The sequence below is a fragment of the Nuphar pumila genome, chromosome 6, assembly GCF_984573655.1.
Source record: "Nuphar pumila chromosome 6, dmNupPumi1.hap1.1, whole genome shotgun sequence".
Classification (NCBI taxonomy): domain Eukaryota; kingdom Viridiplantae; phylum Streptophyta; class Magnoliopsida; order Nymphaeales; family Nymphaeaceae; genus Nuphar; species Nuphar pumila.
In genome coordinates this window covers 31,801,617-31,827,549 of record NC_143254.1, presented here as the reverse complement: position 1 = coordinate 31,827,549, position 25,933 = coordinate 31,801,617, and the positions used below count along the sequence as shown (strand labels likewise).

The 25,933-nt window shown below is 43.3% G+C and overlaps 1 protein-coding gene across 2 annotated transcripts in view; it reads right to left on the bottom strand.

Moving 5' to 3' along the window:
• The window catches only part of LOC149834557 (phospholipid-transporting ATPase 2-like), a 220,273-nt gene that overhangs the window by 185,779 nt on the left and 8,561 nt on the right, over nt 1-25,933 (bottom strand). For both annotated transcript variants that reach the window (XM_090011481.1, XM_090011482.1), the window contains exon 4: nt 18,217-18,333. In XM_090011481.1, coding sequence (XP_089867607.1) covers nt 18,217-18,333 — 117 coding nt within the window. The remainder of the gene's footprint in view (nt 1-18,216; nt 18,334-25,933) is intronic.

Here is a 25,933-nt window from a genome sequence, read left to right as displayed (position 1 = left end):
GGTATTATGGTCTTTTCACAAGTACCCAATAGGGGTACTTGTTTTATTTCTTTTATTTCACTGTTTTTTATTTTTTGTTTTTTTATTTTTTAAATGTCTTTTTGGATACCGAAAAGGGGCCCCACAATGGAGTCGTTGGGGCCCCCAACAGTAACAATTGTGACAGTTGGCGGCTCCCAACGACTCTATTGGGAGCCCCTTTGGTCTCCTTTTCTTATAAATAGGGGGAACCCCCCTTGTATGTTGTATTGCTCTTGAGAGCTCCTCTTCAATAATAGTGATATTATTTTTCATGTGTGCAGCCTTTTTATAAGGCCCTTCGTATATCCCTTAGTGGATTTCCTCTCTTATACTTGTTGCATTTGTCCGTGTGGGACATAGTGAATGCTTTAGCATTCTTGGATTCTTCCGCATATTTCATTACAGATGATATGATCATTACTGGAAGTGATGAGCAAGGAATTAATGATATTAAAAAAGTTCTGAAAGAAAACTTTGACATGTTTGATCTTGATTTCTTAAGATATTTTTTAGGTATTGAAGTAGCGTACTCTCCTGGGGGGTACATTCTCTCGCAGATGAAACTTGCAGCTGACATTTGTCTAAAGTTTGGCATCACAGATGACAAGAAAACCGAAACTCCTGAAGTTATCAATGCCAAGCAGAGGTTGGAAGATGGAACTCTTCTTGAAGATCTCACTCCCTACCGCCAACTTGTTGGGTATCTAACATACTTATCCATCACGCGGCCAAACATAGCCCATGTAGTTCACTCTGTCAGTCAGTTTCAACATGCACCTACAACCGTGCACATGAGTGCAGTCTTAAGAAGCGTCAGATATATTGTAAATACTATAACTAAGGGAGTTTTTTCTTTTCTTTTCTTCATCACTTGATTTAATTGCTTATACTGATGTTGATTGGAGAGAAAATCTCAATGATAGAGTCTCAACTACTGGTTTCTGTGTATTCTTAGGTGGCTCTATGATTTCCTGGAGATGCAAGAAGCAACACAAAGTATCATTGTCCTGAACGGAAGCGGAATATCGTGCAATGGCTACCACAACCATAGAACTTGTGTGGCTTAGAAGTCTTCTCAGTGATATGGGTATAATCATTTCTACACCTTCGAAGATGTGTTGTGACATTAAAAGTGCAATTTATATCGCAAGCAATCACACCTTCCATGAGCGTACTAAGCATATTGAGATGGACTGCCACTATGTTCGTGATGAATATCTAAGAGAGACCATAGTCTTGTCGTACGTCATATCTGAGTACCAGTTGGCGGACTTCTTCACCAAAGCTCTTGCTACCCCTCGTTTTATGTTTCTTCTCAACAAGCTTTCGATCATGTCCCCGTAAAGCTTGAGGGAGGGTGTTAAAATATATGTACTCATGTATATATATACTAAATCCCCATCATACCCGATAAAGGGTATTTCTATAATTCTACCCAATAGGGGCATTTTAGTCCTTTTCTTTTTTGTTTTCTCTTTTCTTCTTTTTCCTTTTCTTATTTTTTATTTTTCTTTTTTTATTATTGAATATGCATTAAATACATATTGCATTGGGGGTCCCAACTAAGAGTCGTTGGACCCCCAACGACTCCTTGTTGGGCCTCCCAATGCCCACTCTCTCTCCTTTTTCTCCCACTCTCACTCTCTTGTCTATAAATAAAGGGGTAGACCCCCTTGTAATGTATGGCTTTTTCAAGCCCTTTTTCTTTATAAGATTTCTCTTTCTAGCAAGCCCTTGTTGGCTTTTGTATTTGTCCATTGTGGACTTGTTCTTTGCATCTTGTTTCTGAATGTCTATTATAGGATATTGTATTTATTTCTGCATATTTCATTACAATCAGCACCCAGAAACCATGTGAAATTGGGTTTGACCAGCACTCAGAAACCATGTGAAATCATGGTTTGATCAGTGATCATGCATAATTTCTGTATTTTATTCATAACATTCTATGCATGATCCATCGAAAATTTGCATTAAAAACTCATTCTTATCAATGTTTTTGAGAAACTGCTTTAAATTCAAAAATAAAGGTAAAATCCCGTATTTCAAGCTCTTCCCTGTGTTTTTTAGTGTTTTGTTTAGTTTAGAACTCTTTTAATTATTAGTCTTATTAGTTTAGAAGTGTTTAACTAGTATTTTTCTTTGTTTAGGAGTGTATTTTTGAGAAACACATTTTTCCAGAGGAACTTATTTGGAATACTTGAAAATTTAATGGAGTTTTTTAGAAAATCGTGTTTTGACCTAACTAACTAGTATAAAAACTTTATTTTCAGCAGAGAGGGACGTCTTTCCTCTTGAGAAAACGCAGGTTTCTTCTCCATCTTCTCTTCTCCCTCCTTCTCGTTCCCAATCGGTTCTCCCTCGTTCTCTTCCTTTCTCCCTCATTTTCTTCTTTCTTCTAACATTTTTCTGGTGATGGTTCTTCTTACCCCCCTCTCGACGGAGGCACGTGCAGGTCAGAGGTAAGATCACTTTCTTCTTCTTAACCCTGCCGGAGACGAATCGTGAGGTTTGCTTCTTCTCCCTCGTTTTTCCATAGTTTAGGTAGATCAATATGTCATTGCATAAAGCATGGCATATTCATTGCATATTATTTGCATTTAGATAGTTGTAGAGTAGTTTCTTTTCATGAGATTTGTGATTTTTGACTAATTTAGGATCAGATTTAATTTACATTAGGTTTTTAGATATTCGGTATTTGCTTATAGTTAATTAATTAGGAAATCTAAAGTAGTCAATTAGGGTTTTATAATTTTTTTTAGTCAGTTTTTAATTTTCGATACTTAGATCTATTTTTTCATGTTTATTTCCATTTAGCTTATTTATTAAATCATGTCTTTTACTATTTTTAGCATGTTAGATTATGTTTTGTTTAGTTTTAATTAATGTTAAATAGTTATTTCCTTACATTAGAAATTGGTAGATAGAATAGATCGTTATTTGGTTTTGTTTTATTATTCAGCCAAATAGATTAAATTTATTTATTGTTTCCATCAGTTAGTTAGGTTTATTTCCAATCTCAGGAGTTTTACTTCCCATATTTAGATTACGATTTAATAAATAATTATCATTTTTTTAGAATAGATTTAATTTTTAGCCGATTTAGATAATGATGATTTTTCTTTTAATTAGTTAATTTTAATATCATGTTAAAGCTTGCTTTTCAGAAATTAAACTGATACACATTTAGTTTTATGTCATTAGAGTAATTAGAAATTAATTAGATGAATTAGAATTAGTTAAATTGATTTACCCGATTTTTATTATTAAATCGCAATTCTGGATTTTTTAGATAGTATTAGTTTAATTTAAGTTCAGTTAGTTAATCGTTTAGTGATATCTTGATTTTATATTGCATAGGATAAATTAGTTAGCAAAAATTAACGTTAGTTGATGCGTGGTACGTGTTTTAATTCATTGAATATTTTAGTTAGTTCATAGAATTTTGTTAGTCTTCTTTAGTTGTTAAATCGTTAAATATCGTACAACAAGTAGTGTAACACCCCAAAATTTCAAGCTTGCAAACCTTTCGAAAAAAAAAGACAAGAGACTAAAAAGGAATCTCTTCATCTCAGAGATGATTTACGAAATCAGCGGAAGACTATACTTTTATTAATTTCAGAAAGGCAAGCTGACAACTTTGAGCGCGTTAGCTAAAAGAACCAAAACGCACAACACATGCTACTTGCGGACACTTGGAAAAGCCACTTTCATTTAAGAAGTTCTCCAAATAGTACAAAATTAGGATCTCCCAAGGAAAATCCGTTACAAAACCCCAAACAACAGGACGCGAGCTAAGAGCAGGAAGAAGAACGTCTTGGAGCCATCGCGCCATCGCCTGTGGTGTACCTAATCATCACCTGTACCCATAGAATGGGTTAGTTTCACGAAAAACTAGTAGGCGCACAAGAGAGACTACAAGGATCTGAATTATGTAATTTAATTCAGTAAGTTACACAGTTTAAAGCAAATATGCAGTTAAACATGTAAGCAATGCATGCAGATAACCAGTGCAAACGCGTAAGTAGTGCAAGCGAATACGTAGTGCAAGTGAATAAGTAGTGCAACGAATCAGTAGTGCAAGCAAGTCGGTGGTGCAAGCGAGTCAGTAGTGCAACGAATCAGTAGTGCAGCGAATCAGTAGTGCAGCGAATCAGTAGTGCAACGAATCTCACGGCCCAGCAACCAAAGTGAACAGACTTTATGTTCCGATATTACTGGCCTGCGGGTACGCGCAGGCAAAACATAGAAACAACTGAGACTAGTTCGGGCGTCTATTATTCTATGTATTTTCAATAACCCGAATAGCTAGTTGAGTCCGCTCCAAAGGGGACGGCTTTAGCCGAGAGAGGATTCCCCAGAGGCTGAAAAGCAGTGCCACGGATGCATCCAACTTCTGCAGAAGTGTTAAGCTAACTATTGTAGCCCCTTTCCCCTAACTCCAATGACTGGGGAGGCCGGATCTTTGCCCGTGGGGTGGTTGTTAACAACCTGTCCATTGGAGTTTTTGTACCGATCTGTCCTCTCCCTTGACAGACAACCAGAAGCGAACGGGTGCGTTAGGGGTTGCTTAACTAACGACCCATTCTATGCTGTGGTCTTTAAACCACTCGAGCATCTTGCCTGTGAAGGCGAATGTGAGGCCATTTATGTGATTACAACAGTTTGCATTTAGCGTTGTTCGAGGTCGCACGACCGTCTCATCCGATCATCGCAGTACTAGACGTGTCGTGCACGACTATAAGTACTCTACGATAAAGGGGGTATAGCTCCTCAATAGAAGCCTCAACAGGAGTGTTTCACAAAGATGTAAAGTTTATCAACTTTACTCTATCTTTTGAAACAGCAGTACCTTGTGCCAACATGATGCATGTGATTATCTCGAATCACATCCGCTATCGGGGTATCTACATGTCTCGCATGACTCGATACCGGCCTCGATAGACGAGATACGGGTTTCTCAACAGAACACCCGCTAAGAAGTTCGCTCGCTCCCGACTAAACTCTTGTCGCAAGAGGGAGAGTGGTAAATGCTCCTTGCATCCTCCACGAGGATGCCCTTAAGGCATCCGCAAAGAGCAAGAACCTGCACGTCATCTGCAACAGCCAGGCAATACCAACACGTATGCAAAAGCAAGAGGATAGGCGCAGAGCGCGACGGCAAGGTAAAGGGCAAGGATTTGCGAAACCGCATCCTTGAGTGAAGTGGATACTCGTATAAATATATACATATATATATATATATATATATATATATATATATATATATATATATTCAATGGTCGCTTTTAGTTCAATTGAACTTAATTCAAATATCCAAGTCTTTCGTGCAATTTTCCCCTACCTTGGAGGGTTACGAGCTTGCTGACGTCTGCGGACGTACACGATTGACGGCTCGGGTCGCGGAGCGCGAGTGGGATCCGTCGTAGCTGCAAATATGCGATATTAACAAGCAAACTCTGACAAAAGCAAAAGCAAGGCAAAGACTCGACTTTTCCGATACATAGGGTTGGGGCCAACCGTCCCAATTGACTCGAAAAGAAGATGGGGCAGGATCAAAAGACTCTAGCTGCCAAAAGAGGGGTGTAGTCAAATGTGAACAGATGACTCACGCTACTAGGAATTCCTCGTTGGAGACCAACAATTGTAATGATCTATCCCCATCACGATATAGCTTCCAAAGATTCCCCGGGCTTGTCGGCCAAGGGTATCGGCTTGCGCACAAAGGGCAGGGGGCCATCGGCCCCTGCTGGCAACAAAAAGGCAGGGGCCATCGGCCCCTGCTGGCATAACAAAAGGCAAGGGCCATCGGCCCCTGCTGGCATAATAAAAAGGCAGGGGCCGATGGCCCCTGCTGACAAACTAAAAAGGCAGGGGCCATGGGCCCCTGCTGGCACAAACAAAAGGCAGGGGCCGATGGCCCCTGCTGGCATAACAAAAGGCAAGGGCCATCGGCCCCTGCTGGCATAATAAAAAGGCAGGGGCCGATGGCCCCTGCTGGTACAATAAAAAGGGGCAAGGAGGAGGGGCTCGGCCCCTCCCCTGCCGTAACAAAAAAAACAGGGAGGAGGGGCTCGGCCCCTCCCCTACCGAAACGGAGAGCAGGGAGGGGTGTCGTGCCCCTCCCCTGCTAAAAGGGGGCAAAGGGAGGGGGTTTGACCCCTCCCGTGGCCACACAGAGAAATGAGGGAGAGAGAGAGAAGAGACGGAGAGGGAAAAAAAAAGGGAGAAAGAAGAAGCGATGGCGTACCAGGGGGTTTTCGGAGGAACTCGCCGAAGAGGAGCTCGCCGGAAGGAAAAGGGGGGGGGTCGCCGATGTCGGTGGCGGCGGCTGTCGGGGGTCGCCGGCGTCGGTGACCGTGGACGAGCGAGAGAGGGAAACGGAGAGACAGAGAGCGAGTGGCGGTGAGGGGGGTTTCATAACCCTCCTCCCGCCTGCCTCGCTGTCTTTTAATGACAGCGAGGGGCGGTGGCCCGGGTCGGATCCGGCCCAAACCAAATTTTTTTTTTTTTTTTTTTTTTGATATTACATCCTACCCTCCTTAAAATAATTTCGTCCGCGAAATTTCTATAGCATAAATTGGTCAAAATACAAGTCGGGGTATTTATCCCTGATATCCGACTCAAGCTCCCATGTACATTCACTAATTCCATGGTGTTGCCAACGTACTTTTACAAGAGAAATCGTCTTCGATCTGAGCACTTGGTCTCGACGATCAACGATTGCTACTGGTCTTTCCTCGAACGTCAAGTCCTTATGGATATCCACATCATCATAATGAATGATGTGCGATGGGTCGTGAACATATCTTCTCAGCATGGATACGTGAAAGACGTTGTGAATCTGAGCGTACTGAGGAGGCAGCGCAACGCGGTAAGCCGCCTCGCCGATCCGATCCAGGATCTCAAAAGGTCCGACGAATCGCGGACTCAGCTTTCCCTTTTTCCCGAACCGGAAGACGCTCTTGGTAGGAGATACCTTAACAAAAACCATATCTCCTGTTGAGAACACGAGCTCTCTACGTCGACGATCGGCGTAACACTTCTGCCGACTTTGCGCGGTACGCAGACGTTCCCTGATCATCTGCACTTGCTGAGTATAGTGCTGTAGCACTATAGGTGAATCTAGCATCCGTTCACCAACCTCATCCCAGTAAACGGGTGATCGACAAGGCTTCCCGTACAAGGCTTCGTAAGGGGCCATACCGATACTGGCATGGTAACTATTATTGTACGCGAATTCTGCCAACCCAGTATGAGAGTCCCATTCTCCCCTCCAGTCCAACATGCACGCTCGCAGCATGTCTTCCAAAGTCTGAATCGTGCGTTCAGATTGTCCATCAGTCTGAGGGTGGAAGGCAGTGCTGAATTTTAGCTTTGTGCCCAAGGCCAACTGCAGCTGCCCCCAAAACCTGGAGGTGAACCTCGGGTCACGATCGGAGATGATTGACACAGGAACACCGTGCAATCTCACAATCTCCCTAACATAGAGGTCTGCCAAGCTATCCAGTGACTGACTGAGCCGTATAGGGAGGAAATGCGCCGATTTAGTGAGTCGATCCACGATCACCCAAATCGCATCGTGTTTCCTCCGCGTCCTCGGCAAACCGACGATGAAGTCCATCGTGATGTCCTCCCACTTCCATTGTGGAATCTCCATTTGCTGCACCACTCCGCCTGGTCGTTGGTGCTCGATCTTAACCTGTTGGCAAGTCAAGCACTTCGAAACGTACTCGGCTACGTCCCGCTTCATTCCGTTCCACCAATATCTGCGCTGCAAATCTTTGAACATCTTTGTGTCGCCCGGGTGGATCGTGTACTTGGACTTGTGGGCCTCAGTGAGAATCTCATCTCTCAAAAAAGGATCTTCTGGCACCCAGAGACGATCCTTACGCCATACACCTCCTTCCTCACTCAGTCGGAAGGGGGTATCGGCCCGCTGCGCTAGAGCCTTCAGCTTATCATACTGCGCATCGATCTTCTGACTGACAAAGATCTTTGACAATAGCTCAGGCTGAGCTACCATGCTGGAAAGACTGATCGAAACTGGAGTGACCACAAACGGTTCCCACGATATCAGATCCTCGACCAGCTTCCACCCCGCAAACAACAAATTTACGGAAACGCTGGGAGACTTGCGGCTCAGAGCGTCGGCCACAACGTTCGCTTTTCCTGGGTGGTAGGACAAGGTAAAGTCGTAATCCTTGAGGAATTCCAGCCAACGTCGCTGCCTCATATTTAGCTCCTTCTGCGAGAACAAAAATTTTAGGCTCTTATGATCTGTAAAAGCCTCGAACCGCTCCCCATACAAATAGTGCCGCCATATCTTCAATGCGAAGACTACCGCTGCTAACTCCAAATCATGAGTCGGGTAATTCTTCTCATGTATTTTAAGTTGGCGCGATGCATAGGCGATCACTCTATCGTTCTGCATTAAGACGCAACCCAAACCTGTCCCGGAAGCGTCTGTGTAAATCACGAAGCCGCCTTGACCCGAAGGTAAGGCCAAAATGGGAGCAGTCGTAAGACGTTCCTTTAACCTCTGAAAACTGCTCTCACACATGTCGTCCCACACGAACCTAGCTTCTTTCTTCAGGAGCTGCGTCAAGGGTAGAGAGATCTTAGAAAAGTCCTGGATAAATCTTCGGTAATACCCAGCTAATCCAAGAAAACTCCGAATGTCACGAACATTCCTCGGTTGCTGCCAACTGAGTACAGCCTCAACTTTCGCTGGATCCACAGACACACCTTCCTTGGAGATGACATGTCCCAAAAACATGATCTCCTCGAGCCAAAACTCGCACTTAGAGTACTTAGCGAACAACCGCTCCTTTCGCAAGGTTTCGAGAATAACTCTCAAGTGCTCACGATGTTGCTCCCAGCTATCTGAATACACCAAGATGTCGTCGATGAACACGATCACGAAGGTGTCCAAAAAGGGTTTGAACACCCTATTCATGAGATCCATGAACGCTGCAGGAGCGTTAGTGAGTCCAAAGGGCATAACCGTAAATTCGTAATGCCCATACCTGGTCCGGAAGGCCGTCTTGGAGATATCATCTCCCTTAATTCTGAGTTGATGGTACCCAGATCTAAGGTCGATCTTTGAGAAGATCCTGGCCCTCTGCAACTGATCGAACAGATCCTCGATGCGCGGCAACGGGTACTTATTCTTTATTGTCGCCTGGTTAAGCATCCGATAATCGATGCACAACCGCAATGATCCGTCCTTCTTTTTCACGAACAAGACGGGAGCTCCCCAGGGCGAGACACTGGGGCGAAAGAATCTCTGATCCATCAACTCCTGCAACTGCTTCTTGAGCTCTGCGAGCTCGGCTGGCGCCATCCGATATGGAGCCTTAGAAATTGGCGCAGTACCCGGCAGCAACTCGATGCTGAACTGCACCTCGCGAGGTGGAGGAAGGCCTGGCAGTTCCTCCGGGAAGACGTCTGGGAAATCTCGAACAATCTCCAAGTCTCCCATCGGGACTTGCGTCGGCCCGGACTGGATGACACTGACCAAAAAGGCAGTGCATCCCTTCCTCAGGTAGCTCTGCGCCTTCAACGACGAAATCAACTTGCTCGCCCGAACGGGTTTCAGGATCTTGAATTCCATCTTGGGCATTCCTGGTGGAGATAAAACAATCCTACTATCTCGGCAGAAAATCTTGGCATGATACTTGTGCAGCCAATCCATGCCTAGGATGACGTCAAATTCTGTCATCACTAGCAGGATAGCACAAGCCGGTAAATGCCGATCTGCTAAGACTACGTCCAACTCTGGTACGTAGGCCGCACAAATGGTATTTTTCCCAATCGGGTTATACACTTCAAGAGTATTATGCAAGGCTTTTACAGATATGTGCAAACACTCGGCAAAATTTACCGAAATAAAAGAGTGTGTAGCACCACAATCAAAAAGCACAAAGGCCGCTTGGTTAGCGACAAAAAGGGTACCTTGCACTAGGTCGCCCTTGGTCAACTGCTCAGCCTTGGCTGAGTAGACACGTCCCGGCGCCCTCTTTTGACCGCTCGTCTGTGGTGGTGGCGACTGATACTGCTGTTGCGGCAGTGGCGGCCGAGGGAGCAAAGGTGCTCCGCTGGTCTGCCTGGAATCATCAGCCGCCTTTTTGCGGCAATCACGGACGTAGTGGCCCATCTTGCCACAATACAGGCATCCGCCTGTGTCGAGCGGCACGCCTGCCCAAAGTGAGATCGCTGGCATCTGGGGCATACGCTGCCAGCCTGCTGCCTGGCTGGAGGATTGCCCTGTGGCCGTTGACGCTTCGAAGGAGGATATCGTTTCCTTCCTCCTTCGCTCTTTACAGGAAGGAACGGTCGTTTGCCTGAGTCGCCGGAAGGTGTCTTCGGCTCACCACCCGTAGCGGGTGGCCTCCTGCCCTGAGCACTCTTAGTGCGCTCCCATGCTTCACTCAGAACGGTAGCGGCAGCAACTGTCGCAGAGAAGGTCGAGGGCATGCTCGTTAGGACCCGATGCATGAGTCCCTCCTTCAGCCCCCGAACAAACTTTCCTGCTCGCTCGCGATCATCCACGAACAGGTTAGGGCAGTAGGGTTCCAAACTCTGGAATTTGGCGATGTAATCCGTCAAACTCGAATTGCCCTGGCAGAGCTCCAAGAACTCCACCTTCTTCTTCTCCCTTGCGTGAGGTGGGAAGTAGTTCTCCAAGAAAGCCTTCCTGAAAGCTTCCCAAGGAATGGGCGAAATTCCCGAAAACTGCACACCCCGCGCCATGTCCCACCAACTGCGGGCATTCCCCTTCAGCCTGAAGGTCCCGAAAAGCGTCTTCTTGTCATCGGGTACTGACAAGACCTCGTACACTCGTTCTACCTCCTTCACCCAGTTATCAGCCATATCTGGGTCGGGCTTGCCGTCGAAGGTCGGGGGGTCAAGCTTCAGAAATTTCTCATACGTCACTGCGGTATGCGGGATCGGCTCAGGAACGGGCGCTGGTTCCCTTTGGGAACGAATTTGGTCTCGCATAGCCGCTGCCAGGGAACCCAGGGAATCCATCACGAATCCCCGCTGATCTGACCATTCGTCAGCAGACCCTTCGTTCGAGTTCCTTGCCATCCTTGGAGTAAACAAGGAATACCCATAATTAGAAATTTTAGGAAACTCAAAACAAGCAAAAACATAAGTACTATTCATGTTTAACATGAGTAGTTTATGAAACCCCAACAATGCTGGTATACACACAAAACACGTCAAGCCACTTAACTTAACAATGCCTTGAGCACCTACTAAGCAAGAGGAAAAGTATACTCACAGTGCGATGCGGATGCCCAATGGTCAAGAATCCTTGCTTCCCTTAGCTCTGATACCAAGTTGTAACACCCCAAAATTTCAAGCTTGCAAACCTTTCGAAAAAAAAAGACAAGAGACTAAAAAGGAATCTCTTCATCTCAGAGATGATTTACGAAATCAGCGGAAGACTATACTTTTATTAATTTCAGAAAGGCAAGCTGACAACTTTGAGCGCGTTAGCTAAAAGAACCAAAACGCACAACACATGCTACTTGCGGACACTTGGAAAAGCCACTTTCATTTAAGAAGTTCTCCAAATAGTACAAAATTAGGATCTCCCAAGGAAAATCCGTTACAAAACCCCAAACAACAGGACGCGAGCTAAGAGCAGGAAGAAGAACGTCTTGGAGCCATCTAGCCATCGCGCCATCGCCTGTGGTGTACCTAATCATCACCTGTACCCATAGAATGGGTTAGTTTCACGAAAAACTAGTAGGCGCACAAGAGAGACTACAAGGATCTGAATTATGTAATTTAATTCAGTAAGTTACACAGTTTAAAGCAAATATGCAGTTAAACATGTAAGCAATGCATGCAGATAACCAGTGCAAACGCGTAAGTAGTGCAAGCGAATACGTAGTGCAAGTGAATAAGTAGTGCAACGAATCAGTAGTGCAAGCAAGTCGGTGGTGCAAGCGAGTCAGTAGTGCAACGAATCAGTAGTGCAGCGAATCAGTAGTGCAGCGAATCAGTAGTGCAACGAATCTCACGGCCCAGCAACCAAAGTGAACAGACTTTATGTTCCGATATTACTGGCCTGCGGGTACGCGCAGGCAAAACATAGAAACAACTGAGACTAGTTCGGGCGTCTATTATTCTATGTATTTTCAATAACCCGAATAGCTAGTTGAGTCCGCTCCAAAGGGGACGGCTTTAGCCGAGAGAGGATTCCCCAGAGGCTGAAAAGCAGTGCCACGGATGCATCCAACTTCTGCAGAAGTGTTAAGCTAACTATTGTAGCCCCTTTCCCCTAACTCCAATGACTGGGGAGGCCGGATCTTTGCCCGTGGGGTGGTTGTTAACAACCTGTCCATTGGAGTTTTTGTACCGATCTGTCCTCTCCCTTGACAGACAACCAGAAGCGAACGGGTGCGTTAGGGGTTGCTTAACTAACGACCCATTCTATGCTGTGGTCTTTAAACCACTCGAGCATCTTGCCTGTGAAGGCGAATGTGAGGCCATTTATGTGATTACAACAGTTTGCATTTAGCGTTGTTCGAGGTCGCACGACCGTCTCATCCGATCATCGCAGTACTAGACGTGTCGTGCACGACTATAAGTACTCTACGATAAAGGGGGTATAGCTCCTCAATAGAAGCCTCAACAGGAGTGTTTCACAAAGATGTAAAGTTTATCAACTTTACTCTATCTTTTGAAACAGCAGTACCTTGTGCCAACATGATGCATGTGATTATCTCGAATCACATCCGCTATCGGGGTATCTACATGTCTCGCATGACTCGATACCGGCCTCGATAGACGAGATACGGGTTTCTCAACAGAACACCCGCTAAGAAGTTCGCTCGCTCCCGACTAAACTCTTGTCGCAAGAGGGAGAGTGGTAAATGCTCCTTGCATCCTCCACGAGGATGCCCTTAAGGCATCCGCAAAGAGCAAGAACCTGCACGTCATCTGCAACAGCCAGGCAATACCAACACGTATGCAAAAGCAAGAGGATAGGCGCAGAGCGCGACGGCAAGGTAAAGGGCAAGGATTTGCGAAACCGCATCCTTGAGTGAAGTGGATACTCGTATAAATATATACATATATATATATATATATATATATATTCAATGGTCGCTTTTAGTTCAATTGAACTTAATTCAAATATCCAAGTCTTCCGTGCAATTTTCCCCTACCTTGGAGGGTTACGAGCTTGCTGACGTCTGCGGACGTACACGATTGACGGCTCGGGTCGCGGAGCGCGAGTGGGATCCGTCGTAGCTGCAAATATGCGATATTAACAAGCAAACTCTGACAAAAGCAAAAGCAAGGCAAAGACTCGACTTTTCCGATACATAGGGTTGGGGCCAACCGTCCCAATTGACTCGAAAAGAAGATGGGGCAGGATCAAAAGACTCTAGCTGCCAAAAGAGGGGTGTAGTCAAATGTGAACAGATGACTCACGCTACTAGGAATTCCTCGTTGGAGACCAACAATTGTAATGATCTATCCCCATCACGATATAGCTTCCAAAGATTCCCCGGGCTTGTCGGCCAAGGGTATCGGCTTGCGCACAAAGGGCAGGGGGCCATCGGCCCCTGCTGGCAACAAAAAGGCAGGGGCCATCGGCCCCTGCTGGCATAACAAAAGGCAAGGGCCATCGGCCCCTGCTGGCATAATAAAAAGGCAGGGGCCGATGGCCCCTGCTGACAAACTAAAAAGGCAGGGGCCATGGGCCCCTGCTGGCACAAACAAAAGGCAGGGGCCGATGGCCCCTGCTGGCATAACAAAAGGCAAGGGCCATCGGCCCCTGCTGGCATAATAAAAAGGCAGGGGCCGATGGCCCCTGCTGGCATAATAAAAAGGCAGGGGCCGATGGCCCCTGCTGGTACAATAAAAAGGGGCAAGGAGGAGGGGCTCGGCCCCTCCCCTGCCGTAACAAAAAAAACAGGGAGGAGGGGCTCGGCCCCTCCCCTACCGAAACGGAGAGCAGGGAGGGGTGTCGTGCCCCTCCCCTGCTAAAAGGGGGCAAAGGGAGGGGGTTTGACCCCTCCCGTGGCCACACAGAGAAATGAGGGAGAGAGAGAGAAGAGACGGAGAGGGAAAAAAAAGGGAGAAAGAAGAAGCGATGGCGTACCAGGGGGTTTTCGGAGGAACTCGCCGAAGAGGAGCTCGCCGGAAGGAAAAGGGGGGGGGTCGCCGATGTCGGTGGCGGCGGCTGTCGGGGGTCGCCGGCGTCGGTGACCGTGGACGAGCGAGAGAGGGAAACGGAGAGACAGAGAGCGAGTGGCGGTGAGGGGGGTTTCGTAACCCTCCTCCCGCCTGCCTCGCTGTCTTTTAATGACAGCGAGGGGCGGTGGCCCGGGTCGGGTCCGGGTCGGATCCAGCCCAAACCAAATTTTTTTTTTTTTTTTTTTTGATATTACAAGTAGTTAGTCTTGATTTCTTTTAGTCAATTAGCATACTTTATCTTTTTGTGGTTAGTTGATTGTTGCATGGTATTTTCTTTATTGTTAGTTAGTTAGCTTATGTTGTCATTTAATGCTACATGCTAGTTATTAGTTTATTATAAATTAGTTTCTTTATTGGTTATTTAGTTAGTTAGTTTTGTTATTTTGTCTAAGTAGTTTGTTACCTATAGTTAATTTGTTTTATGTTAGTTAGATTCTTGTTTTTTTTTGTGATTTTTGATAAAACTAACATTGAATTTGTGTCTAGTTTTACTTTGTTTTATTTTTGTTTTGTGTTTGTGTTTTGCAGGAAGGTGATTGATTGTGCGATAAGCCCTCAAACGAGCCCCCAAAAAGCCCTCTGAAGACCCCAAAAAGGTCCCTTTGAGCCCCTCAGAAAGCCCTCAGAAGAAAGGAAAGCAGCTAAAGCATAAAAGGGACTAAAGCTTAAGTAACTAAAGCGTAAAAGGGACTAAAGCTCAAGCACCTTTTTTTCTTTTTCTTTTTCTTTTTCTTTTTTTTTTTCTTTTTCTTTTTCTTTTTCTTTTTCTTTTAGATTAGGTTTATTTAATTTATTAATTTGAATTCGTAAAAGGCCTATAACTAATTATTATTTGTTTAAGCCCTCCGCTTAGTCAATTAGTTAATTAATTATTTTTATTTTTAAGGCAATAAAGAGTAGATTTATGTGGAATACAAAGTTTTCTCTCGTTCCCTGAGTTCGACCCGGACTCCACCCTAGTGTGAGCCAGTTTTTATTATTTGGTGTCTGGCTTGCATAAACCGTTTTTATATCAAAAATATCTTTTAAAAATCTATTTGATAAAACTTACACCAATCAGCACCCATAAATCATGTAAAATCAGGTCTGTTCAACACCCAGAAACCATGTGAAATCGGGTCTGATCAGCACTTAGAAATCATGTGAAATCAGGTCTGATCAGCACCCAGAAATCGCATATATTCTAATCTCACCAACACCTAAAACAATGCATTTTCAGGTCTGATCAGACTCCAGGACAGCATGTATTCGGGTCTGACCAGCACCCCAAAAACAAAGTATTTTCGAGTCTAATCAGCACCCAAAACAGCATGTATTCGGGTCTGACCAACACCCAAAACAATGTATTTTCAGGCCTTATCAGCACCCAAAAACAATGTGTTTTGTAACAGGAAAATAGACTTTACTTATAACAGCTGACAGGATCTCATAAAAAAATCAAATTTAAATACATCAAATAAAAATTTTCTACAGTAGGTCATCAAAACATTGTAGAATTAACAAAAACGCATGTTGATCACAGCCAATCAAAGCCAGTCTACAAACATGTGTGATATCATCATAAAAAAAGATTTACAACAGATCCGATCAGGCTATGCACACACGACAACAGTGTTGACCTGATCAGCCCTAATAAGAAATCACTTATGGGCAGATCGGCAGGCCTGATCAGTCTGTCCATAAAGCATACAGGGCAGACCTGGTCAGACTGTCATAATGATGGAATCGGCAAGTCCTGAGCAGGACTAAAATTGATTCCTAAAGAAAAATGTTGATATTCTTTTGAATAAGAATCCTAAAACAAAAAGAATCAGCATATGCCCAAAATCGATAGGGCCAAAATCTCTCTCTCTCTCTCTCTCTCTCTCTCTCTCTCTCTCTCTCTCTCTCTCTTTCTCTCTCTCTCTCTCTCTCTCTCTCTCTCTCTCTCTATATATATATATATATATATATATATATATTCAGCACAAATAGACTAGATGCAAAAAATCAACTGCATGTATTTCTATAATATGTGAATCTATGGATGTTGAACAAATGCTTTAAATATGAAAAATCATTGGCATGGTTACATCAAAGCAAGAATACACGAAATCGTGAATCATGACAGGTTTAAAAATGTTTTTGGAATCAAATTTTATTTTCTCATCTAAAATTTTACACGAATCTGATTTTAAACTCTTTCTTCCCGTACGAAACTAGAGAGAAACCCGTACCTCAGTTTGGATGTGTAGAAAGATCGAAAAAAACAAGCGAATGATCGGTGAGAAGGATCGCTTCCTCCTCTCCTTCCTCTTCTTCTTCGTCTTCTTCTTCTTCTCTTTTTTTCTTTCTCTCTTTTTTCTCTCTCTCTATATATAGAGAGAGAAAATAAGATTTAGAGAGTGAGACGAGTTAGACCCCTTTCAATTTTTTTTTTTAGGTCTTCTAAAGAGGGGGTGACATCCCCTCTAAGGGCCTCTCATGTAGGTAGAGTTCTACCTTCTACCTTCCTTATCCATCTATCCTTATCCATCTAGATCTTATCTCTTTTATTTTATTTAAACTAATATTCTCAAGGAATATTCCAAGGGGGTTCTAGAAGCCCATATGGGGTAGAGTTCTACCTCAGGTGGAACTCTGCCTCGTCCTTATTCTATTTTAAAGTTGTTTTTAAACTTTAAATTTAAAATAGTTTTAAATTTGTCATGGATGAATTTTGGATCGAAGATCCAAATCCATATGGATCCAACCTGAACCAGATCCTAGTCAATATGGATCCTGGACTGGGTCTGGATTCATATCAACTTGGATCAAATGGAGTGGATCCAATCTGATCCAATCCAGAAAAAGGTAAAACTAGAGACGGGTAATTTTTGAAAAACGCAATTTTCGGGCCAACCGTAACCCGATTTCATAAAAACAAAGCACCAACGTTCTCTGAATTACGAGATGCATCTAACGGTATACTTACCTGATTTTCACCTTTGAATTTTGCCTGAATTTCACTCAATTTTCACTCAAATTTAAAGGTTAAAAACAAAAAAATTCTCAAATAGTAATTGTCTCGACTAGGTCTTGTCAGTGGGCTAGGCCACGCCCAGACCCAACTGACGTCACGTATTTTTAAGGATATTTTTCATGATTTTTATCATATTCATTGAATACTTAGACAAAATTTCATAATTTTTGAAGTTATAAATCATGGAAAAACACACCATATTATAAAGCTAGTCGTTAGGACTATGCCTAACAGCTAGTTGGAGGGAGGTCCAACTAGTCGTTAGTCTAGTCCTCTCCTCTCTCTCTCTCTCTCTCTCTCTCTTATATAAAGGGTGTGTATGTGTGTGTCTTAGTGAGAGGATGGATCATGGATGTAAATATGGTGTTGTTTGAGTGGTTTGTAGTGAGGTTCATTTTGGTGTTCTTGTTCATGTATAAATATGTTATTTTCTTTTTTGGTTAAATAAATTATGTTTGTGCTTTAGTTTCTTTTTTGTTTGTCTTTCAGTTGTGTCTCGGGTTTTGTGTCACTCTGATGCAAAGAGGATTTTGCCGCAATGGAACCTCCTTCAAACTTCTTTCACTCAGCAACAATGTCCCCTCTTGAGCTATGGATCTGATACCATATCAAGAACCATGAAAGAAAACTCAACAAGAGGATGTCAAAAGAGAGGAAGAGGATGAATATAGTATTTCATTCAAGAATGAGATAATACAGCCCTATAAAGGGAACGACTACTTTGTTACACTACATGACAATTTTTGTTGATCTCACAACTACAACGTGAAAACTATATTATATTCTAACAAAAACATCATCACCAATAAGAACGATAATTTTATTTCAACAATAAAAGCTCAGCAAGAATTCCATGGATCAACAGATTAAAAAAGGGGAAGTGTTAAGAATAGACTATACTAATATATATTGGATAATCAGTAATGTCAAAGACAAATGATAGGCATTAAAGTCAGACATCTTATGTTTACCTCAACATAGCATACCCCCTGTGGGTCAGAGCTTCCAATTAAAACCAGATCACATGGCACTTCATCATTCTCACGCAACCAAACAATGTTGCCAACATGAACATCTTGAGCTTGAATCTGAAAAATCAAGAATTAATAGGTTATGCAACATCAACTAAAGATACAGTTTGAAAAATATGGCTGCAAACATTATAAAACAGGGCACACATCTTGAGCTTGAATCTTACAAAGCTGATAACTATTAGGGATTCTAGATTATGTAACACCAACAAAAAATACATTTTTAAAAATATGGCTGCAAACAACACAAAATAGGATAATAGACTTCTCATAAAAAAAAGGACAATACATTACACCTATTAGATGGTTCATCACCAATGTGAAGTGGCATAATAGGGGTATAGTGGTCATTTTGCATTCATGTGTAACATTTGTTATGTTGTAAAACTGAGTTGTAAGAGTATATTACTAATCCTGTACCATACTACGCAATCCCATCTGATCATTCTCACTCTCTAAAATTCAATTTGGTTCTTTCTTGATTTTATATTTGTCTTCTCCGTTCTCTTGTTTGTCATCTTGACTTTTCTTGTCTTCTTAACCTATCACTCCGTTGCATTCTTTACACTTTATCCAGTCATCTTGTTTTCATGGGATTTGAAAATCAGATGTAACAAATATCAGACCTGCTTAAATCTAACCTGTCTTTACTCTTAGAAGAAAGAAACTATGCTTTAAACAGTTGCATAGTAGTGATATATTGGGATTCAATTTATAATCATTAATTGTAAAACCCGCTAAAAAAATGGACCCGGGCCGGGTCGGGTCCGGACCCGACCCAGGCCCCTCTTCATTAGGGTTTCATAACCCGACAAAGAGGGAGGATTTGTTAAAACAAATCCTCTCCCCTGTGCGCCGCGCCCTGCCCACGCCGCTCCACCCTCCTCGACAATTAAGGAAACCCCTTGAGGGTTTCCCCGATTGTCGCCTTCCCCGAGTCTTTAAGAGAAGGGCATGAGGGGAGGGGAGGCACACCTCCCTTCTCTCCTCCTCCTCCTCTCCTCCCGACGCCGCTGCCCTCGATCTCCTCTGCGCTCGCCACCGCCGCCGTTGCTGCGCCCCACGCCGACGCCGGCCACCACTCCTAGGTACGTCGTCTCCTCCCTCTTTACCTTCCTCCTTGCCCATTGGAAACCCGACAGGGGGCCTACAAGGCCCCTGTCGTCCCCTTCTCTCATGTGGGGGTTCGTCGGCGTGCCGGCAGGGGACCAATGGCCCCTGGAACACCTCCTCACCCCTGTGGGTGATAGGGAAACCGACGGGAGGTCGGTTGCCCCCTGTCACCCTCGTCCCGAGCTCTCTCTCTGGCAGGGGTTAGCCCCCCTGCCGCCTCTCAATCTCCGGTGGGCAGGGGCAATGCCCCTGCCATTTCCTGTTTTTCCGGCTGGCAGGGGCGATGCCCCTGTCGCCCTTTTGTTTTGCTGGGCTGGCAGGGGCTCACCCCCTGCCGCCTCTTGGCTTCTGAGAGGGCAGGGGATATCCCCCCTGCTGCCTCTTGTTTCTCGGCACGCAGGGGGCTTGTCACCCCCTGCGGCTCCGTGGATTTGTCAGGCAGGGGTCGAGGCCCCTGCCATTTGTTGGTTCTGCAGGCAGGGACCGAGGCCCTTGCTGTCCCTTGATTCGTCAGGCAGGGACTGGGGCCCCTGCCATTCCCTATTTTTGTCAGGCAGGGGCCAAGGCCCCTGCCATATCCTGTTCTTCAGGCAAGGGGGCCAAGGCCCCTGCCGTTCTCTGTTCTGCGGGGTAGGGGCCGATACCCCTGCCCTTCATTATTCTGTCTGGCAGGGGCCGAAACCCCTGCCATTCTGAGCTGGCACGCAGGGACCAGTGTCCCTGCCACTTGTTACCTTCGTGAGGCAGGGGCCGATGCCCCTGTCAGCTGTTTTGTCAGGTAGGGGCCGATGCCCCTGCCATGCGTGACCTTGTTTGGCAGGGGTAGAGGTCCCTGCCCTTCGCTTCCTCGTCAGGCAAGGGCCGAAGCCCCTGCTATTTTATTGTTCTGTCGGAAGGAGCCGAGGGCCCCTGCCGCCTTGCTGTTTTCGGCAGTGGCTCGTCCCTGTCGCCTAAACCTACCCATGTCCTCGTCGCACCATTAATTAGATTAGCTTAATTAAATGTTTTGCACTCTTGCAGATTTACGCAACAGGTCTCGATCGTACTCCGCGGCTCAACCCTCATATTATCCTCACGCGTAGGCGTACACAGCTGCACGACATCCCAAGGTAGGGTAAAGTCGCACAAAGGGCAATTGATGAACGTATTTAAGTTGAAATAATTAAGATTCTCATGCTAGATATGCTTAGATTTATATTGCTTCTGCATTGCATATTTTCTTGTCTGCATATTTATGAGTCGATGTATGATTTTACTCTTTGAGTATTAATTTGCGTATTTGCTTATGTGGTTGAAGGTGGTTTCGTACTTTTTGCAATACTTATGCCCTTAATTGCTTGCATATATGCTTGCATGTTCGTTCCTATGGGTCGATGTACAATTTCATTCTTTGATCATTATTTTGCATAAGTTGATTATGAGTTGAGGTGTGGTTTCGTATTTCTTGAAATACATATGCCCTTGTTTGCTTGCATCCATTTTTGCCTGCACGGTTCCTTTGAGTAAGGTACGACTTTGTGTCTCGTGTATTACTCATGACCTTATGTGTTTGCCTATCTAAGTGGTCAAGGTATGGTTTTGGTACCTCGTGTGTTACTTATGTATTTTCGCTCGGTGTGTGGCATTGCAAGTCGAGAGTCGCTTGTTGTCATGTTATAATCTGCATATGCTCACACCTATGGTAAATATGTACTTACATAAATGTAGTCTTGCGTCTATCCTGATTTCACTTGTTTTCAAAACACTAGAAGTTGTGCTTGTGCATTTCAGTTCTCTAAAAACGAGTTTCCTTCTGCGAACTTGGTACTCTTCAAAATGCACAACTTTTGCAAAGTATGATTAAGTCTTGCAGGATTGCGAAGTCACATTTGGCCCCTCCCAAGTCCACACACTTGGGAGAAATGTTTTATAACCTTGATTCAAGTTGCGGCTCAATTCGAATAACCCTGATCAGGGGCATGAGCATATGAATGAGTGGGGTTCTGTTGAAGGACCCATTCTTTATTTATCAATCTAGTGTCACATGCCGATACTAAGATAAATTTTGGATATAAGATCGATAGTGTTGTGTCTTGTGTGAATGACTTATTGTGGCATTATGGCTTTTAAGGATGAATCGTGCCAAATGAGCACTCCTATATCCTTTGAATTGTTATGAAGTTGTGTGTTGGGTATTCTTTTTGAGAAGCCCACAGACCTCCCTTGTTCGATATAGCGTGCTTTTAAGACATGCACAATATGTTAAGTACTTTGTTGATCGGACGAGAGATCCGAGATGACCTTGCATCATGAAATATGAAAAATGTTGTTGAAGTGAATTCAAGACTTATCTTGCCAGGCTGTGTTGTATTAATTCTTTTGCAGATAATATCTATTGGGGTTTCTTTTGTGAAACCATTTCCCTTTCATCGTAGTCGTACTTTTGACAAGTACGATCGTACTTTTTGACAAGTACGTCTTCTTACGTTGCGATGATTGGATGAGTAGGTTGTGGCAATCTCGATGGGTGCAAATAACAAAATGTTGTGATCACCTAATAAGTGATGTTTTCGCCTTCACCGGCAAGATACTCGAGTTGGTCGAAAGACTAGAGTATGTAGAATGAGTCTTCAGTTAACTACCCCTGATGTACTCATTCGAATCGCTGACTCCTGTCAGGAGAGAGGACAAGAAGGTACAAAACTTCGATGGACATAATAAACCCCTGGATCAGTCTAGGTTGTTTCTAGAGTCGTGCCTTGTGCGTACCCGCTTGGCCAGTTAATATCGAAACATAATTTAAATCCGATCACACAATGTGTTCAGTTATGCACGTATGAAAGTTATATGGTACAACAGGTTCAATACTTATGGAATTGTGTGTGTGGTTGATGAAGCATTGTATTTTGCTAGTTAACTTTCTTGTGCAGTGCTTTGCTTGTAATAGTTAGCCTACTTGCGCCAGTAAAATGCTTGTAATAATTTTAACATTGTGTTCATGATAGTTGCTCTGTGAATCTGTTGAAATTAAATTGCTATATAATTGTCTGTCTACTTGACATATTAAATTATTCTGCTTAATTATGTTCAATATTGTCATGTCTGTGCACCTACCAGTTTTTAGTGAAATTGACCCATTTTATGGGCAGGTAATGGATAGGTAATGCAGTCGCGATGGCATGATGGCGTGATGAGATCAAGATAGAGCTATTTCCCTGACGTTTCGCTCCTGAGGACATGTTGGTAAATTTGGTATAAAGTGTGTTTCAAAATTTCTCTTTTATTAAACCGTGAGTTAATAAAACTGTTTTAGTAAGCTTCTTCTTGGTTTCAACAAACGAATTCTCAATTATTGAAACTCTGTTTCTAAACCATTTGATTTCAATGGTTGTGCGGGATTTGACAAAAGGAAAGTTTACGCTGTAATGTGCTCAAGATCCATTGACTTGTGGTTTTAAAAATATCATTTTCCGCTGAAGTATTATTTAAACTCTGATTATTGTATGATTTCAAAGCTTTCTAAACTTTTCTAAAAAGTTACAAGTCTGGATTTTTGGGGCGTTACATTAATTAACACAAATTATCTGAAATATTGAATTCTTAGAAGAAAGGAAGCTATGCTTTCAACATTTAAAAATCTCGAACTTGTAGCTTTTTAGAAAAAAATTGAAAGCTTTGTAATCATTCCTTTTTTATAGTTTAAAATAGCAGTTCAGCGAAAAATGGTGTTTGAAATAACAAGTCAACAGACCTTGGGCACATTATAGGCGAACTTTCTTTTACACAACGGATTTGTATCTCCGTACAATCATTGAAACCATATAGATTCAAAACGAGGTTTTTAATAATTTAGGGTTTATACAAAAGAGGAATTTTCAAAGGAAACCCTAATGCAAAATTATAAAAAAAGTACTCAGGAATGAAACGTCAGAGAAAAAGTGAGATCTTGATATCATCACGTTATCACGCCATCGCCTGTTGTACAGACCTAATCATCACTTGTACCCCATAAAACGAATCAGACTTATAAAAATATGATAGGTGCATAGATATCAAAATTCAGAACAAGAGTAACATATGTGTTGTTTCTTTCGTGATGTGCAATTCAGAATAAGTAAAATGAGCATGATAATTTTATTTCGATATTAATTGTCCTGAGGGTACGCACAAGAGAAACGTAGAAACAACTGAGACTACCCGAGGGTTTGTTATTCTATGTATTTTGATACCTCGAACAACTAGCTGAGTTTGTTCCTATGAGGACGGCCAGTGACCGAGAGAGAATTCCTCAGAGGCATTCGTGGCAAAAGATGTATCCAACTTCTACAGAAATCCATTAGATCTACGACCTAGGATAATTTTTGGTAGCCCCGTCCCGTGACTCCGATAACCGGAGTCACCGAGTCAATTGCTACTCGAGGAGCGTAGTCGTTAACAACCTATCCATCAGAGTTTTAGTATCATTTCATCATCTTCTTTAATGGAACCAAAGAGATGAATGGGTATGTCAAGTTCTATTTTAACTGATGACTCATTCTACATGATCTAGTCTTTCAAACCAAATCGAGCATCTTGCATGTGAAAGCGATCGTCACCATTTATGTGATTTTTTTTAATCATCATATATTTTTACGCTACGAGGTTACCATAAACCTCTCATCCAATCATAGTAGTACTAACATGTTGTGCATGTCTAATAGTACCACTACAATGAGGGATCTCAGTTTCTTCGAAAGAAACCCCAACATTTATTTAAAAATTTCCAAAGTCTCATACTTTAGAGCGAAGAATATCTGAGTTATTTCGGATACCAAAAAAAGATGGACCAGACGTACATACCACTTAGGGCTACGTAGTCGACGTCTTTCCTTTACGCAGTTTTGAGGGAAAGACTCGGTTGCGAATATGCAAACGTCAAATACTTGTTTCTTTGCCTTTCCAGACCGTAACTAAAACGAGTTTGAAAACTTGCATATGAAACCCCTTTTTTTTAAAATAAAGACTTGGACAGATTGCGCAAATTCGAGTCTTTGGAAGCAAGCATAACGTAAATTAGGCAAGAGTACGCAAAACTGCATACGTTATAAAGTTATATATGTATACGTATATAGAATACATATATATATCAAAGCATAAGCTTGTGCACATTACAGCACAACGGCAAAGTAAATAACATAAATCAACATTCGATGTGTGAAACCACACATCAAGCTAAATAAATTGCGTAAGCGATACACGATATACGAAACCGTACATCGGCTAAATAAATTGCGTAAGCAATGCACGAAACTGTACATCGACCAAATAAATTGCATACGCAATGCACGATGCACGAAACCATACATCGACCAAACAAATTGCGTAAGCAATGCACGATGTACGAAATCGTACATCGGCTAAATAAACTACGTAAGCGATGCACGATATACGAAATTGTACATCGAGTAAATAAATTGCAAAAGCAGTAGCATATGCACGTAACAGCACGGCGGCAAAGTAAATGACATAATTTTAAATGGATAAAAATACGCAAAATTGTGTCCTTGAGTTAAAAACATATAAATAAATAAATATATATATATATATATATATAATGTATAGTTAGAAGTATTCTCTCATTTGTTTTCTTATGCAACTTTTCCCTACCTTAGAGATGGTCGAACTCGCCGATGATTCCGAGCGTAGGTTTTTAAAGGCTTGTGCCTTGGTAAGCGTGGCTCGTCTGTTGCACCGATGTGGTGCGCTAAAAGATATGCAAAAGAACGATGCTAATAAACTTAATTTAATAACAGTAAGCAATGTTTGTGTCGTAAGGGTTGAACCCAAACCTAGTTCGAGCCAATTGAACCGAACCGGGTTCATTTGGAATAATGACCCGAGCTTGGCTTGGCTCGGTTTGGGGGAAAATCGAGATGAACTTAATAAAGATGAGCCAAGTCAAGCTCGATTTCGAGAAAATCGGGCTTTGACTCGGTTTATGTGGAACGTAAATCACGACTAAATGGGCTTAGTCAAACCGAGTCAGAATCAGAACCAAAAGGGAGGGGGACAGATGAAAGAGCCAGGTTGGTCTCTGCAAACACAAGGGCCGAACCCGGGGCCTCCGATCAAGCTGAGCTCGACGTAATCGAGTCGGACTCGGTAATATCTAAGGGTCTAACCAAAGTTACCAATCGGGGAAGCGGGAAGCGATACGAGAAGCGGGAGCGGGAAGCGAGGCACTTTCAAAAATTTAGGAAGCGGGAAGCGTGGGATGACTTAGAAGAAAATTACGAACCGTCTCGGTAGCGACCTAAGAAGCGAACCGGAAGCAGGGGGGAAGCGTGGGGAAAGCGCGCTTCCAAAAAAAAATGTGCTTCCCTGCATGTTTCGAAAGCGCAACGTTTCGTGCTTCTGAAACACGCTTCGGGGAAGCGTGCTTCCCCATGCGCCTAGGCGCTTCCGATAACTCTGGGTCTAACTGAGCTAGAGGGTCGAGCTAGATCGGATATCAAACTGACCTGGGCTCAATCTCTCCAAAAATAGGCCAAGCTCGGGGCCAACTTAAGTGTTAAATTATGTATAT